The 19324-nt window shown below is 36.1% G+C and overlaps 1 protein-coding gene across 1 annotated transcript; it reads right to left on the bottom strand.

Annotated features, from left to right (window-relative positions):
* Nucleotides 1–409: 409 nt before the first annotated feature.
* On the bottom strand, nt 410–4138 carry LOC113288056 (DNA-3-methyladenine glycosylase 1-like). Its single transcript, XM_026537001.1, has 2 exons — nt 2831–4138; nt 410–808 (listed from the first exon to the last, which is right to left on the bottom strand). The coding sequence occupies exons 1-2, from the start codon at nt 3901–3903 to the stop codon at nt 778–780; spliced, it is 1104 nt and encodes a 367-aa protein (XP_026392786.1). The 5' UTR covers nt 3904–4138; the 3' UTR covers nt 410–777.
* Between the last annotated feature and the right edge of the window lie 15186 nt (nt 4139–19324).

Here is a 19324-nt window from a genome sequence, read left to right as displayed (position 1 = left end):
TGTTTGGCTATACCTTCTTTTCGTTTTCTTTCCTAAATAAAAGACAAGCAAAATGGCAGGATGATCCATTTTTGGGCCTTGACTTTTCAGTTAATTTTTGAACTGTCGGCAACCTGCAACTGACGCAGCTCTAGCTCACAGTACAATTTGTCTCAGCCATCACGTGAATTTTGATTTCGGAGATGGGCAACTAGAGATGGACCATGGATCATCTCTATGACGGGAAACTTTGGTGGATCAGGATTATGATAGTAAAACTCCTATGAAGGCCTATGAAGGGGTGAAGGTCGAACTTGCAGCGTCCTCCCTGAAGGGAGCCTGCAAAGTTTATCTTCTACAATGAAGTGTTTATTTTGGTTGCACTTCAGAAAGTTCTGTCGGGGGTTCTGTTGGGACTTGATTTCAGTTATACTGAACTCAGTTCCAAGGGGAATGAGAAAGAATTTTGATTAATTATTGGCTGCAAAATCTGCCCATAAACTGCATCTACAATTGTATCCATCTTCAACTAGTTACATAAGAAAATGAGAAAATAGCTAGATTATAATTTGAAGGAAAAAAAAAAATGGGAAGGGAAGCCTTCATGAACTGCAATCTATTATATCCCACAATTTGAAGAAGAAGAAAAAAAGGGAGGGGGTTCATAATTGCTTACTAAATCTCTCTTCTCTCCGTAAAAAGGAATTTTCTGTCAATTGCTAGCATAAATAGCAGCTGTATAAGAATCGTCAAGGACGATTTACCACAACAACGACGATCAAGCTAAACATTGTTCGCCTACAAAGGATCCCATACTGACCTCCACAAACTGAAAATTCATAAAGCTTTTATTAAGTCAACAGTTCTAGATTAACTGTAAGGTTAAGTGCATCTACAAATAGAAAGTAAGAACAGGCAGTAGAAAGAAATAACATTGCAGACATTGAAGCAAAAGTCACTTCAGAACAAGCAATAGAAAGAAAATGACTCGCAGACATTGAAGCAAAGCACTGCAAGAAAGAAAATTTTGCATATCATACAGCAGGGAGGTTATGCACTACGCACAACCTACTCTAACGAGGATGGCCGCAAAGCAGATATGCATAGGTTAAAGAGTTGCAAACAGCATAAAAATTAGGTGAAACTGAGAGGTGCTATGAGAAAATGAAGGCCATTTCATTCACCAGGTAGTCGTCAGGGAAGCAGTGGAAGTAGGTTTATGAGCAATGGTGGATCCCAAGGTTGCAGACTATGTAACTAGATCTTGTAATTATTAAGCAATCACCAACGAAAGGGTAAACACAGAATGACGTTTAAAAATACATGTCAATGGTGATGACGAAAATGAACATTGTTTATGCATAACATGTACCGACAGTTAATATGTTATACTACAGGATGCAGCTGAATTACATTTTCCACCTGAAATTAAGAAATTCATCAGTCAGCAGCAAGGGACTACTTGAGACAAGAATTACATTTTCTACCTTCCCCCATGATCACTACCCTCCTGTAAAGATTTACTTTGACAGCCTTGCAAAATGAAATTTAAAAGACAAATTTCAAATCACTCAGACTGCGACATCCAAGGTAGGTTAAGCAAGTGAATCAGTGTAGTGTGTGACTTGCACTTGATTAGAAGTGTCAATATTCTTAGAAGTTAGATCAGTCCAAGAAAATTTATCATTGCTCCACAGTGTAGACGTACTACGCAGTTTTAACCTAAACAGACACTAGGTTTCTGGCACATCTGTGATATGAAGCCTCTCCATTGGCTCAGCTATGCCTAAAAAATGAGTGTCATACTGTGTGCTAGTATCTTGGTACATATCAGACAAATAGAAGTCAGGTGCTATTAATAATATCCAAACCAAATGACTACATTTCCACAGGAGATGGCAGGGGGGACCTGTTGGCAATAAACAGTAATGCTTCTACTCTAGTGATTTCCCAACACTTTCCGGGTAACCTTAACAGACACAACTTTCATTATTCAACGTGAAAACCCATCCGCATTTGTAGACGTTCTGGAATACAACAACTTTAGTTTTTAGACATAAGACCTCATAGATGAACCCCACATCTCGTAAATAGTTCCACATATATGCTACGAAGCTAAAGGATCGTGACTCGTGATAATATAATCTTAACTTAGGCATAAAAGCCAATAGCCAAAACGAACTTTGACAGCATGGGTTTCTGAACCAGTGAGATAAACACAAAAAGCGTCAACAAACTGATATGAGAGAACTAATCCAAATAAATAACTAAATATGTAAAAGTCAGTGATCCAAAACATCCCTAAACTGTGTAGATGACACAGTGACACTAGAGGTTGAAAGACACTTGCTAACAATAATATTGCCAACCACAAAAGGGAGCAAAGAAGACTATGGGTTTATCCAACACTCGGCTGTATTCAGTGAGCATAGAGTAAGTAGATATAAAGCTGTCCACACACATGGATGGAAAGTGGTTGATTGGATTTCTATTTTCACAAGCAAAACCATCTTGTCGTACTCCAATTTGCACATTTCAAATATTCATCCGTTGCCATGACACTGACTATTTCATTCCAAGTTGTCCTATAGTAGTTTAAAGATCCTGTCAACTGATATTCCCAAAATCCACAGCCGTAAATTCAAGCAACAGCAGTTTCAAGTTTCAAATTACAACATACAATATTATTAGAACTTAGAAGCGTTGTTTATGTGACATGATTTCTAACCTTACAGAACATAAACTATTAACCACCACATTCTAACATACATACCAACACAATCATGCCATAATAAACAGATTTAATGAAAATTAGATAATTATATTAGCTGCAACGAAAAGACATTATCACCCGTGATTCGCAATATTGGTAGCAGGATCGATAATCTGTTGCTGCGGAAAAGATGGTTGCTGCTGGGGAAAAGATGGCTGCTGCTCCTGGTGCAGCTGTTGTAGCGGGGTTGCACTTTCATCAACTGGTACTATGGCGGCAGCTGTTGCAGAAGCACCCTGTGCTTCAGCAAATCTCCACATATACCAAGACGCAACGGATCGATAAGGTCTCCATTTTTCGCAAAGATTTTCCATTTGTGAAGGTCTAGGTAATTCATCAAGACCATATAAAAGCTGAACGCCTTTCCGAATACCAACATCCCCGACAGGAAGAACATCAGGACGATGAAGGGAAAATATCATAAACATATGTACTGACCATGGGCCAATACCCTTGACCATTGTTAGCATAGTGAAGAGGGATTTATCATCCATATTAACAATTGAAGAATCTGATAAAATCCCATTGCGGTACTTATTAGCTAAATCATGAAGATAACTAGATTTACGCGCAGAAATACCGATTTGACGAAGTTGATTAGGGGTAAAAGAAAGAACTGCTTCAGGCAAAACAAGTGATTCACCACCACAAAGTGAAACAAAACGAGTATAAATTGAAGTGCCGGCTTTATAAGCAAGTTGTTGATAAAGTATTGATTTTGATAAAGCAAGGAATGGTGGTTGAAATGAATCAAACACTGGAGGTTTATGTAATTTTATTAAACGATCTAGGTTTGAATCAACTGAACTTAAGTGCCTTAAAGCTAGTTCAACTTCACCTTTGCATGATAATGCTCTTGCTGTGATCTTTGGTAAGACTCGGATTACTTTTTGAACAACAATTTTACTCTTTTTGTTGCTGGTGGCGGCAGCTGCGTCGGATGTGGTGCTGGTGGTGGATTCAAGAGATTTGTCATTAGGGTTTTCCGAAGAAGTGACTGCAGATAGTTTCCTGGTCTTTTTAGGTCGAAATGGGAGTTTAGAAGATGTGGGATTTTGAGTAGGAGGAAGAGATGGAGTGTCGATTACTGGTGGTTGAGTAGTTGTGGAGGATTCAGGGAGGTGGTGGTGGGGTTGTGTTTGTTCACCCATTTTGTGGGAGCGAAGTAGGTAATGGCGATGGTGGTGGTTTAAAGATGATCAAAACTTAGAAGAAGAGCATTGTTGGTGGTGGTTGTAGATTCAGAAATCGGACCTTAATTCTAACCTAATTTGATTAATTTTCGATCTGAAGATTGTGCTTTTTTCTGCTTTATTATCGAGAGGAATAACGAAGAATTTAGGCCATTTTTTTTTTTTTGGTTAGAACGAGACGCAGAAGGGGAGACTGGGTAACAAAAAAGGACGATGGGGTTTGCGCTAGCCTACACCCACCTTTTGGTTTGCGGAAGACCCACTACAAGACAAAATAGAGAGATTGCCAATTCCGAATAGTGACGTGGTTAACTTGTTCGAGCTAGTATGGAATTTTTTCAAGTCCTCTTCCAACATCTTGATTTTACTAAAAGCAGCAGTTAGATCAGCCTCAAGGCGTTTTTGATAGATATACACACTTCTCTGTCTTCAAAACTAATTTGTTGAGAGTTAATCATTGCTTCAGAATCTGCAAGTTTTTCTTTCAACAAAAAGAAATCTTTTATTTAGGTCTTCTTCACAATCTTTGAGGATCGATTTGTTATGGTGATTCCAACCATAAAGACCTCTGTAAACCCTTCTCAATTTTTTGTTTTCTCGACAGAGAGGAGTTAGCAAAGGTGTGAGACAGAAAGTCATCAACTTTTTCTTTGCCAAAGGTTTCAACATCTCGACATACTCTGAGATTTCCTCATCTACATCTCTATCAATATCTGAATCACCTTCATCAGAAAAGTTCATCCAACTATTTTCCTAGGTGTGTTTCCCAGTCATCAACAGTTTATACATCATTAACAAGAGAAACTAGTCTAGTAGATTCATGCGAGGTGATTTCATGTGGATGTTTAGATATTGATTTAGATGCGACAATTCCCTCAGTTGTTACGTTCAAATTTTCAACAAAATCAAATCATGTGTGTTCCATATACGATAATATGCCTATAGGTCAAATCGCTACAAACACAGACTTATTAGGTCTTTATAGTGTTTGTATGCTCTAATAGAAATTGAAAACGCAGGGGCTACCTAGTACACCACCAACTTTTTTGTTTGGGCCTATAAGACAAAGCCTAATACAATAGCAAGACCAACTTAATGATTCTTGAACAACATGTATATACGGTTTATCTTTCTTGTACAATCAGTAGTTTAGATCAAAGATCCGTGAACCTGATTGTATACAAGAACTCTTGTGCGATCTCAAAAATCAATATCCAAGAACAACCTAGTATGTACCGAAACAGCACACGAACCGAATACAGTTTTAAAAACTGTCTAGGTTGAATATCGAATCAATTGTTGTTACTTTAATTATATCATCAACACAAATATAATGCGGAAGTAAAAAGTACATCAAGACACATAAAAATTTTGTTAACGAGGAAACCGTAATAGCAGAAAAACCCCGGGACCTCGTCCAGATTTGAACACAAGTTGTTACATCAAACTTCTAGCAGAGCACCAATTCTCTTTAGGAATTTCTCTTGTGAATCTTCTAGCAGAACACCAGTTCTCTTTAGAAGCTACTCTCGAAAATCTTCTAGCAGAATACCAATTCTCTTTAGAAGATGCACTTGAAAAATCCTCTAGCGGAACGTTAGTTCTCTTTAGAATATGCAAAAACACCGTTAATACTTTTTGATATTTTGCTTTCACAAAACATCGGTTTAATTTCCCTTTAGATGTGAATCGAGGTTTTGGAAATCTTGTGTTTGTTTTGAATAACTACTAGATAAGTAATATCAAAACAAACTTGTAGATTTGGGATTATTATACTCTTCAAAACTGGAAGGAAACCTAATTATTCTACAACAAGAACAACTAGAATAAATGTAGAGATATCTCGTTAAAACTTCTTAAGGAATTTATGAGACACCTCAATTGAAGTTTTCTTTCTAGTACAAATTTCGACTAACTAGTGTCGGTATATGATCATGAACTGAAATCTATCAAACCTAGGGTTTATGATCAACAATCCTTGAATAGCCTTATATCGGAAGAAAATGACCTTAGAATATACAAGAATTATTGATTAACCTAGATTACAAGTTGCGTAACGATCAATGAGATTATTACCAACTCGGCTTTGCGATGCCCAATGCAAAGACTTATTGTCTCACTCTTGTTCGCGAAGAATAAAAGTAGTGGAAAACAACCTTACGAAGCTTACACCAATTTTCCAAGAGATGAATTGTGTAGCTTACATGAACCCTTTATTTATAGTGACAGTTGCTTGAAATCTAAGAAAGTTCGTGAGCTATTTCCTTTTACAAAGACCCTCCTTATTTTGAAAGTCTTTCCTAAGTTACAACTCTTGCATAAATAATTATATAAATAACTACTTTGGCATAAATTGTATTTTTATAGAATAAATTACTATTTAACTTAGGAAAGGAGTTTAAAAACATCAGATACACTTTAATATGGTAATTAATTGTGTGTGGAAGAATAACCATCTTGCCTAAATAAGGAAACATCGAAAACTTGATCAAAAAAGGCATCTAGTCATGTTTTCAAGCTCAAGTCCGTAAACCGTTACAAAAAATTTGTGGAGTGTTTCCTATTCACGAACCATAACACTAAATAAGTGTTGCTTTAATAAATTACTCATAACTTCTTCGTTATAACTCGGAATTGAGTGATTCTTGGCTCGTCGAACTCGTAAGATCATTCACTACAACATAAGGACCTTTCCAGGGACAAAGGTCATCATCACTAAAGCCATGGCTCAAGTATTATCAAGTCCATAGATAAATGCATGTTCACCGTCATAGGAATTGTTCCATAGAGTGAGCACTTGTTTCGATAGATTAGAAAGGTATAATTGAATAAGAGTCCAAATGAAATCAGTAACCCATACCTCTTGTTGATGAAGTTCTTCAAATGTCTTCGGTTGATCTTCAATCTTCGAGGGTGATGTCTGATACTCAACTACCAAATTCTAAACTAGTATGAGACTTGACTTTAGCAGACTAGAAATCAAGATATAGTTTTGATCATCTAATATTGACAACAAGCTTGTGGGTTCAACCGAGCATTGCTCTAACATATATACCAAGTGTGCACCTTGTGGTTGCTATCTTCTTGACAGTCTTGTCTATATTAGATCACAGAAAGTGTGTGTCATATAGCTTGATATCGGAAAGATTGTGGTGTACTTGGTACCCTCGTCATTTCAAATTCATTTTTTTCTAAAAAAATATAGAAGAAATAATAATTGAGTATATGAATACAAAATTCCTATAGAAAATCAAATTTTATTCATATGTTGCAACCCTAAAATTAAACAAAATCAAGTTTCACCATGTCACGTTACTAAACCAATAGTTTCATGGGTTGAGATGATCTAATTCTCTAATGAAACTCCCATTTATTTTCTTTGCATTTTTTTAATTTTGCATCATAGTATCATTTTATCAGACACAATACATTGTTTAAGCGTTAAAGTATCCTTTTTGCTTTTGTATTATTATTTTTTGGCTACTGACATAACATTACTCATTTTTTCAAAATTAAGATTTAAAGTTTCAGAGATGAAAATTATCCATTTTTCATCAACTTGAATAATCTATTACTCGATTTTGCTAGTGGGGTAACGTACCAAGGAAACACTTCATCTTTTCGATCAAAAGATTTAAACAAACTATATTTGTATCTATCTATATATATATATAATTCAAACCTTACTTTCATATCTTCTGCTCTCATTTTTGTTTGTTTAACAAATAAAATTCTACTGAGGACTAGAGAACAGACTATGTATATATAAGATTTGATTTTTTTCCAAACCTTACTTTCATATATTCTGCTCTCATTTTTTGTTTGTTTAACAAATAAAATTCTACTGGGGAATAGAGAACATACTAGCAAAGGAGGTAGAAAAAAGAGGTTTTAGTATAATAAAGGAAAGAAAAAACGAAAAAGGTGCCAATGGCATCAATAATATTTACCATTTATTTCTTTTACTTTTTTAAAGTATTTTTGGGAAGAAAATAAAAACCACTCTTGAAAGTAATTTTAGCCAATAGACATGGCCGATATACGCACCCTGGTTTATTAGGAGGTGCACAAATTTGGTTGATATTGAACCTTTCAACAAAAGAATACAGACCTACCCCAAATAGCCACAGAAGCAATAACAAATCAAAGAACCACGAAAACTTCAAATACTACGCACGCATTTTAAACTAAAACTTTAGATTCCTCCAGATCCTCAACACTCGATTTATTTATGATTACCACTATAAGGCATAAGCCACAAAATCTTATAACAAAACCCTAACTTCTCAAAAACAAATTTCATGGCCATTAGTATGAAAAAGACAATTTCAATAATAAAAATCCCAAATCAACCCAAAACATAATATAATTCCATCGAATTTCAATAAAATATATAATATTAAAAAAAATTTGTATAAGATTACTCAACTAAGACAACTAGCATAATCAATTTTAGAAAAGGAATTAAAGAAGAAGGCTGAGGGTAAAATGAATACCTTAGAGATTTCTAGGCGAAATTTCTTTCACTTGAAGCTAATAACATGAGGAAGATATGAAGAGAAAAAAACAAAACTAAGATAAGATAAAACCTTAGTTAAACTATGCTTTTATATTTGGTTTTATGGACCCTATGTTTCCTTGTTCTTAAAACCCACTCAGAAAGACCTATTACTAAGTAGTATATGAAAATACTTTTGATTTATTGATCAAAATATATGAATTAAATTAACTATAAAGACAAGATTCGGTTTTTCCAAGTTACACAATGAAGTTTAAGATTTAAAGGAGAAAACTATGAGGGTAGTCTGGGTAGTTTGCCAAATTTGATTTTGAATTTGTCACCCGAACACTATCGGTGAGTCAGCTAATAACAAAAAAATGAAATGAATTTTGATATGAGGTATTGACTAATTAAGATTACTTAAGGAGATGTTGCAAATTAGTTAATGACCCTGTGTTTTTTTTTTCCAAATCAAATTTCCAAATATCCTGAGTAGTACTAATTATTGTGGGAGATAGCCAAACTAACCGCACCACTTGTTGGAAAAATCCAACAAGAACTAACCCACAAGAAACTAGATCTTTGGATCGACGTAGAATGAAAGATAACCGATGCAAACACATATTAGAAGCAATAAGTAAAGCACACAAGACTTAACGTGATTCGGCAATATGCCTACATCCACCAAAACGGTTACGACTTCTTCATTATTATGGAACCACTAAATAGAGAATTACACACTTAACGATTGACGTACGAATCAATTAACAAACTACGATCCAACATTGTGTTGATCATAAACCCTAAAATAACTCTCTTGGATAAAGCTCTCCATAAACCCAAATAATGTCTAACCAAACAAGATAATACTTATCTCACATAACGAGATGATCTCCTTCTAAATGATGTCACTTCCAACACCAACAATGTCTTTTTCACCATCATACGAATAAGCGATCTTCTCTTCACTAAACAATGTTTTCAACATCTTCATAAAACCATAACGATGTACTCTTTCAACACCAACGGTGTATATTACAACACCCGAGAATGATCTCTCTCTCTTCTCTAAACTCCACCCCAAGAGGTGGGATGGAATCCCTAGAAACCTTAGAGAACTACATTGTGTATTCTCTAATTCTCTAGAAAACCTCTAAAATTCCATGTCCAAACACATAGCCTAGACCTCCTTATATAGGAGTCACAAACTTGATTCCCAAGTATTAGTCTCCTTGGAAAAGGAAACTCTAACCAACTAGGAAACCTGTTGTTATTTAGGTAACCTATCTAAATATGGAAATCAACCTAAACTAGGAAACCTTGTGTTTCTCTACACTAAGGATTTCTAGTATGTTCCGGAATTTTCCGGAACCTTCCAAAACACCGACAATTATCTAACACTAATTTCAGGATTTTTTGATGTGCATACCTTAATGTATATATTTACTATATGCATAGATGTTAACTAAACTATTAACATGTGTCTCACCTGTTAAAAGAAAATTAATATGAAAATATGAAAAAAAAAAGGTTGGATAAGATTTCTAATATATGGTACAATAGGATGTCGATAGTAGTGTCCACATGTTAAAAAAAAACTATTTTCTAAATAGAGGACCAGAGATTATTAAATATTTTTAATAAAAAACGTCGTTGTGAAGAAGAGTAAAAACGATAACATAGTGGTATAGTTATTTGTCGATGAATCAATTTCATGGACATTTATTTGCGTTTCTGAACAACTTTTGGAGCTTTTATAACCCTTGTTCTTGAGCTAATCTTGTCATTGTACATCCAGGTACATGACATGATTGTTTAGGTTTTCTTGGTTATTGTTACTGAAAGGTTAAATAAATTTTATTATCGAAAATTGTTGGATACTGACCTATGGTTTGGCTCAGTAAGGTATGAAACATCGTAAGAGAATTAATCCTTCATGTGTTTGTTATACTCTGACATCCTTTTAGACTTGAGCAATGCATCTTAGAAGTGGCGTTTTAGTTACAATTTATGCTTTTAGGACAACAACTACTATACTTTAGTTACAAGAAGCCCAAGATAAACATGTTACAAGTAGTTAATGGATCTGTTGTTTTCTTTTCATTGCAGGCTTAAATATTACATGAAAATCCAAATGTTGCTTTATGGAACAAACGACACTCAGCTCATACACAAATTTGTCGCACAACTCGTCATAAACGTTCTGATTCATTACGCGGACATCTTTGAAAACACTGTAGATATCGTCAATCACTTCCACGCTATGATCACTTGAAATTAACGGATCAGTGTATAGAAAAACTTTTCTGGCTACATCTAATACTTCATCAAAACATTCCTCAACCTGGCTAGAAATTCTTTAGATATGAATTTTTATACATTTATTCCCTTTTTGAAGTTCAAAACAATATCAGACAAATCAGAAACCAAACCACTACCTACCAATAAATCTGATATATCGAACACCTTCGATATTCTCCATGCTCCATCTTTGAATAAATCAAGATCCTCCTTAGCTACTGTGTAGAAACTGAAATCGGATATTTCCCGGAGCTTTATCTGATCAATAAGTGAAAGATTTGTAGTTGATTTCATGATAGATGAGATTTCATTCAAGTAATTCTTTTCCAGGAAAATAGATCAAACCTCACTGAATTCTGAGAGAATTGAATACAAGATCAAAATTTTCAGTTGCATTCGGAAATTAAAACCCTAACTTGAGAACAAATTGACTCGGTTTAACTCGGTCTCCGATAAACCCTAACTTGAGAACATTGAAACCCCATTTACAACCTAGATCTCGAACTCCGAGATTACAAAACCTTGATTAACGAAGGAATATATGAATTTTTAACCAATGGTTTAGTAATGCTAAAGTTCACCTTAAGAAACCAGAATTCCAGCTACATGAATTCCAACCTCTAAATCATAATCCCAATACTTGATCAAGAAACCCTGGAATTGATCTCAAATCCTTTTACCTTTTAGGAACTTCAACAAACCCAATCCAAGCATGCTAATTCTTAGATTTTCTAGTTAAACATCAATATTTTGTAACACATAAATAATATCATAAATCCTTTGTCCCTGTATCTAAAAATCACAAATCAGATCGAACTTCACAGTTACTAATCAAAAAAATTCCTTACACAGTTTAAAAGAAGAAGAAAAAAACGAATATAAACAAAGGATCCACTACTATCTTTCTTCTCAACTTATATTTAAAACATAAAATCATTTCCATACAAATTGGGGAACAATGCAGAAAACATTAATCAAAACTAATTGAGGGTATTTGAAATTCTTACTGGGTGGATTCTATCAATCACTCGGTCTTTTCCTTGATGGTGCGATATTTGTGTTCATTTTTACTTCTCTATGATCGTAGTTAGAATATATTAATGGTAGCGGAAAGTGAAAAAATTTGTATGAAACACAGAGAATAGTAACGGCATTGAATACTGAGAAGACAACGAAGACAGAAAATGAGAAAGGAAAATGCTTCAACTACCTTTTTTTTATATATATATATATATATATATATTGAAAGTACATGATTTTCTTATGACCCAGGCTAATAGTCATATTTCATGGAATCAATCTACTGGAGAGCAAATCAGTATCCGTCCTTATCTTTTTTAAGTAAGCCAAGCTTTGTATTATAATATACAAATTATAAAAGGTCCGCGAGCTATAACCCCAGAGGTGTCACCATCCTTCCACAAAAAACCCATCAAAACAAAAGTAACACAAAAACCCCATCAAAACAAAATTAACACAAAAACCCCAAATTTAAATGTTGGTTTCATCAAATTTTATTTTGGTTTCATCAAATTTTATGATGAAACCAAAATAAAATTTGATGAAACCAACATTTAAATTTGGGGGTTTTGTATCAATTTTTAAAAATTTGGGGGTTTTTGTATCAATTTTGTTTACGATGGAGTTTTAATGGATCTCAACATTTGAGTGGGGTTTTTGTACCACAAGTTTGGTCACCTTGGATTTTTATGACTAGTTTTGAATTATAAATATATAAACATAATATATAGGTTGGGTGCAAGTGAGAAGCTATATATACATATGAAACTAGCGATCAACCAAACACATTAACCCACCAAGGTAAGATCCTGATTTTATAATGGATCGATTCAAACCAAAATAAATGGCCTCGTAAGTATAATAAAAAAAGAGTCTAGACTTGCCCAAATTTTGATTTCAGTTCTCTCATTTTCTTCTTTTTCTTTTTTGGGGTGATTAAGGTAGAAATTTATCAAAAAGAAACGTTAATAGAAAATACTAAATCATTGATTAATCAACATATTAAAGTCGTTTTTGCTCAATAAAAATAATATTTACATTAATAGAGGCGGTTTTTCACCATTTACTGGAGACGGTGTTCGGACCTTTATTTCAGGTCGCGCTATCACTAATGATGTCCTTCGTAAACGCAACAAATATCTCAACAAATACAATGCACATGGATACGACTTTGGTATCTTGGCTTTCACCACTCTTGGAAAACTCGGTGATGATATAATCACTTTTCTAAAGAGACTGAAAAATCGCCTAGCTAGTATTGATGTCAATGTTAATGTGGGTAATTTTCTTTTTCATGGACTAGGGGTAACCATTCAAAAAGGTGTTGGAGCTCCTTGTCGCTCGACTACCAACTAACTTCTTGTACAACTCTAATGACTAATATTTCTAATTATTAGATTTATACGTAGATTATAAAATATCTGATAGACACCTAATGCAAAAAAGAACTTAGATTTTATCATGCATACATTTATTTTTACCAAGAAACGAATTTACATACACTGAATATAATGTGGACATCTAGATTATCCGATTCTATATAAATCTGGAAAATTAAGAAGTTGGAATAATATAAATTTGGTTTAAACTCTTAGATTTAAATAGTGAGGGTAACTTAGTACTTTTGCCATTTTACATGCCCCTTATCCCTCTTGTCTAGGTGGGTGAAGAAAATGACAGACCTCACATAATTGTCATAGGCCTAAAATTAGCTAGGTATTGTTTACATGGCCATTATACAAATTAATACAAGCACGTTTGTTTTTTTTTTTTTTGTTTTTTTTTTTTTTGAGATTAGAAGCGAGATGTGAGGTCTTTGACACAATACACTTACCGACTTGTTATAATGTGACGCTGAAATTGAAATTCACCGACCAACACTCATTTAGGTAGATTTGTGGAGCTTACGCACACCCGACGGCTGACGCTCTTCTACCACGGAACTGAACTTGATCAGCTTGAGTTTACCTGGGTATCTGTGGAGACACGCGTGAAAGTATCTCCCGAGCTAAACGTCCCTAAAGGGAAATGAAATGTTCTGGTTAGTTGACTGTATAGTTGTAGAAAATCTAACATCCTACATCTAACATTCAATAAGAAATTCATAGAGATAAACAAGAAAAGGGAGACATAAGAACACAAAGATGTACGTGGTTCAGCGTTATTACCTACATCCACGGTAGATAATGATGAACTTTATTACTTCTCACAAAGGTACAATGGTGGTAATGCTCAAAGGTACATAACCTACCTTTACCTCACTGCTTCGCTGGGTATTTATGGGCAGAGGGTTTCATACATCAAAGTTACAGTGTTAATCTATCATATCAACTTTGGTGTTCCTGTCGGATGGTCATGAAAAATTCCTGTGATGCTTGTCGCCGGTCTTCATGTCCACTCGAGATATAGGTGTCCCAATGCTTCTTCTCTTGCTGACAATGGGTCTCCCGATACGAACCATGTGTCTCATTAGTCTTATGCAGTCGGGCCCACCTTGATCTGACCTTTCTGTTATCGGGCATGCCTCGTCAGTAGCATTTAATTCCTTGTCAACTAATTCGAATTGAACCGTTGATCTTTATCGAGCCTTCCACGAGTTCTCCTTCTGATTGGATGTGGTAGATACTTCAGTTACTACACCTACACCCATAGGTTTGATCTTATACTTTGCTTTTGTTCATTTCGTGGTGCTTCATAGCTTAGGATGTATCCACGTGCATCTGCCAAATATCCACACTTACATTTATGCCCCTTTCTTTCCACTTATGTGGTTGACATGGTGGGAAGAAACTGCTTCACCTTCTATAGTTGGTGCCACGTCATCTCCCATGCTGCCATGTCTCCCACAAACTCATCTTTATGACTTACCACCTCCTCAGTCGGTACCTCTTATCCTCGACCACTTCGCCAGCCTTAAATTTCATTCTTCTGCAACTTCATTAGTGTTCCAACATTCTCTGCTTTTCATTCTTCCGCCTTTCCTTTTTATTGTTGTTGATGTCCATCTTCATCATCGTTGCAGTTACTACTCCTTCGTTACTTTCATTGCTTTCATACTTAACTATCATGTGATTATCATCATCATCATCACCCCGTGATCAATCATCATCAATCTGTGATCATCATCGATGGCATCAACTTCTTAATGACTGAAAAGCGGTGTGTAAGTTATATGTTTTTTTGATAAAGATAGTTTTCTTATTGATTCTCTGTTTTCCACCGTCGATCCATCACTTCATGATCATCATGCGCTTGATTTTATTTTTCTGATAACTCTGCTTTATTTGATTGTAGGGTTGAGAAGAGAGTTTACAAATACTCCAACCTTTCTGATTCTTAATTCATCAACCAACTAAAAGATGAGTTCGATCTTCACCACTATGAGATTGAGCTACTCTCGGGTCAAAAGGGTATTCTGGAGAAGGATAAGTGTACTTTTTTTGATTATTCAGCCGAAGCGACTATCATCACCAAGGGTCATCTCGAAGTTGGACTTCGCCTTCCTCTTTATCATCCATCACGTCCCTTTGTATACGAAGTTTTTTCTTAGATTCAGCCTCCTCATACTCTGGGTCAGTGGAATGAGAACTCATTTCGGCTCATAGTTGAATGGGAGAGGCGAGGAAGAGGTATCTGCACCCTATCCGAACATTGAATCTACGGTCCTTCTGATAAGCACAAGTATACCTCCATCATTTTTCATGCTAATTATAAGAGTGACACATCTTCTGGTAGTAACTTGTCCAACTTTGCTGCCAGTCCACACCGTAAGCGTGTCTCTGGTGGTTTTGAAGTTGATGTTGGATGAGGATCCCGAGAAGAGAGTCAACAAGAATAATCATGCTCACAACACTAGTGACCTTAACTCGAAAAGGGTCTCTTTGCTCATTCATGGCCCAATTCTGAGTGGAAAACTTCATCCCCCTTATTTTTCTGCCGAGACATATCAACTCTGGATTTCCAATATCGACTAGTCTAAGGTAAAGTTTTGTTATGTCTCCCGATAGATTCCTTCGTTCACGCGCCTCGGGCAATAAATTTTTGTGTCTTTAATCTTGCAGTCTTAGGGACGACAAACTCTGAAGAGAATTGGCGGTGGTCATAAGCTTGATGAGGGGACATTAAAGGTAACAAATACTTAATTGTTTTTCATTTTTTTAACTACATGTACTTTCCCCTATTTGGTGCCTTTTTTGAATCCGAAGGAACTTCCTGACAGAGATTTAAAGCTGATGAGGGTGAATAAGATGATAGAAGTGGAAGTGGTGGTGTTAAAGGTAGTGACGATCCCGATGACAACCTTACTTTAGTCCAATTATTGAAAGGGTCATCAAGTACACGACCTGATATAATTTCTGTTGTTGAAGGTGACAAAGGTGGTAAGGGTGCTCCACCTCAAGAAAAGATGTGCCCCAAACCCAGTCGTCGGGAGTTCCTACATCGGGTAAGAAGACTATTCTTACCGAGCTGAAAGTGCATATCGATTTGTCTGATGATGACGAAGATATGGACCAATTTGCCAACTCTGATGACGAAGGAGGTGATGATGAGGAACAAATTAACGGTGATCTTGATGGTGAGGACGACCAAGGTCTCCAAGGAAATCAAGATAAAAAGCAACCTCGGGATGAACACGTGGAGAATATTGAGAGGTAGCCTATCAACTCTCGAAACAAGGATGTGGTTATCAGTTCTGTTTTTTCTTTCTTCGGTGCTGCTTGTGACTCGCTTGGGGCTCTCGCCTCGAGTAGCTTTAGTTCGCTACCTCCCATTGAGATGTCGGTAGTTGTTCCATCATATTGTCCCTCTATGGAGATCTCTCTCGACCTTATCGTAAGTTTTGTTGTCCCTTATATCTTTTAGCTTCTGTAGTTCTTTGTTTGAGTATTTTTTGCCCATTCTGCTAGGAGGATAACCATCTTCGCCTTCGTGTTGCTTCTACCGAGAAGGATCGGGAGGAGATGACTCGTCTCCAAACTCAACTCCTGAAGGACCAGGCCCTATCTCGGGAGCTTCATAAGTAGTTGAAAGAGTCAAAAGGTACTTTATATCTTCCTTTCTTGCTTTGATTGATGCTTTTAGTGCCAATATCCCGAGTCCTAGTATTTCCCCATAGCCGAAATTGCTAGTTTAAAGAGATATTTCGCCGCCGAATATCGTCACATGTCACTCGAATTTAAATGCCAAGAAAGTTATGTTGCCAATTATGAACAAAAGATTTTCAATAAGGATGACAAGATTGATCGCCAAGCTCGCGATATTGAAGAGCTTCGTTATGATTTCTCTCGATTGGAGGGGCTTGAGCGTAATTCAAATGAGATAGTACAGCTTCGTGGTGAGGTCTCCCGATTACATAGGGTTGTTGGTGATAAATATCTTCTTGTTCAGAACTTAGAGGGTAGGCGTTCATCATTAGAACTTCAAAATCAGTATTTTCACTCTGACCGACGCCGATTCTCCTGATGGAAAACAAATATCGAAACAACCATCAATAATTTAAATTCTGAGTTAGAACATCGTAACCAGATTAGTCGTGATCGGGAATGGACTCGGCTCCAACTATCGGGTCTTCAGATAACTTATAAGAACCAACAAGCTTCAGCAAATAAGCATAAAGAGCACGCCCCACAAATGAGTTTAATGAGCAGAAGTATGATGAAATGGTTTTCAAGATTTGCGCCCTTGAATCTTCTCTACTTAAATTTGAAGAAAACTTGAAATTTGTCATTCATATCCTCACATGTGTTTTAGCCTATCTCGCTTCGTGAATGTAACCATATTTTATTTCGTAATTTTAGCAGAGCAAGAGACAGTCAAGTCTCTGGAGGAACAAGTGAAGCAGCTGAAGGAGTCTGAGGCTCATCTCAACAATGGGTTGGCCAATTTTGCCACTGAGTTGTCTCGTCAGGTGAACGAGGCTCGCGAGAGATAAGAGGCACAACTTGCTGAGAAGCTTAAGGCCGGCGTGAAGAAGATTCTGGAGGAAAGGAGGGCTAGGTTTACTGCTAAGAGCTTCGGTTTGGCTACTAAGACTTCTGATGCATGATTCTCTTCTTTTGTAGTGCGGTGTCACTATTTTTCTCATCTCCTGGGGTTGTAATTCGGCTGGTTTTAACATTTTAACTCTTTGATCTAAGAAAAAAATTTCTTGGGGTGTTGGGTCACCATTATCGGCTCCCTCGTCGTAGGGATTGTATTTGAACTCTACAATTTTGGTTTAAATTCATGCATGCGCTCACTTTCCTGCAATGTTTATCATTTCCGAATACCTATTAGAAAGTTTACATATATGTCGAACACACTCAGCAGGGAGGGGCATTGGGCCTGATGCCATGTCCTGGATAAGGTATATCATCATCGTAGCAGTATCAACGATGTAAGAACCCTCAAGCTCGTCAACGCTACTTGACTAGTCTAGAGTTGATCAAGATACGATTTAGACGCTAATGACTCGATTAGTTAATATAGATTTTAATGAATAGAAATTAATCTAACAACGATCTAGATACGAAGTTAGTATCACTGGATAGATCTGAAAAGTTATGCGAAATGAGATACTCGAACGTGTCATTCGAAGACCATACGAAGAAGAAATCATCATAATAGTATAAAGGGCAGAATCATCATTTCACAGTCAAGGGCTTATAAGGAAATCGGGATTTTCTCAGGATATCCTGTTTGGTTGCTCTTATCTGACGGACGGGTGCCTTGATTCCTTTTCTTGGTCTTATCATCAAAATCAATCGGGAAGAAGTATTCTTCTTTCTTATCTTTTCTTTATTGTTCTTCCGCTTCTTCTTCTCGTTTTTTTTTCTCTTCTCTGCTCTGCTCTGTTTCTTCTTCTGCCGTGTTTTCAAGAGATGAAATTGGTTTTGGTTTGAGGAAACTAATTGGCGAAGCTGTGTAGATGATCAAGAAGACGTAGTTTCTGTATTTTATAAAGAATAGGTTGGTGCTGCTGTGATGAAGATCGAATAGAAACTTTTAGGGGTTTTGTGAACTGATGAAGGTTTCATTTGAGGTGGCGGTGGATGATCCGATAATTGTAGAGTTAGGGTTTCATTAAAGAAACTCAAGGAAGATTCAAAAGAGGAAGTTGTTGTTTTAGGGGATTGAATTAATATTGGGTTTTCTCCTAGTTGAAGTTTAGTCGAATGTATTGGGTTAATTTCAGTTGTGTGAGAAATTGAATCAGAAGTTAGGGTTCCACTGAGAATATTTAGAGGAAGGGATTGATGATGGTTCTGACCTCGATTGAACATCAAGAAGTAGCGGGAAGGTAACTTAATAGGTTTTGAATTAGGTTTCTTGTTTGATTTTAAGTTCGCATGATCCATATGTTTTATCTAAAGGAATAGGGTTCTTGAGTTAGAAATTATAGATGGAGGTGATGTGTTGAGTTAACTTAATGGAATAAATTGAGTTAGAGGATATGGGTGTGTTTAGAGATGAATCTGAATTGATGCAGGTGAAGATTATGAGTGAACTGTTAATGTTCAGTGTTTTGAAATGGAGCTGGATTGGTATTGAGGTGAATGGCGTTTGTAATAGAGGAAC

Source organism: Papaver somniferum, chromosome 1, assembly GCF_003573695.1.
Source record: "Papaver somniferum cultivar HN1 chromosome 1, ASM357369v1, whole genome shotgun sequence".
In the NCBI taxonomy this organism is placed as follows: Eukaryota; Viridiplantae; Streptophyta; class Magnoliopsida; order Ranunculales; family Papaveraceae; genus Papaver; species Papaver somniferum.
This window is presented reverse-complemented; position numbering and strand designations above follow the sequence as displayed.

What these genes read in the sequence shown, in the direction of transcription:
- LOC113288056 (XM_026537001.1), bottom strand. Translation starts at nt 3,903, where the DNA reads ATGGGTGAACAAACACAACCCCACCACCACCTCCCTGAATCCTCCACA. An exon ending in ACCAATATTGCGAATCACGG is followed by an intron (nt 809 to 2,830) that starts GTGATAATGTCT and finishes ATGAATTTTCAG; the next exon opens with TTTGTGGAGGTCAGTATGGG.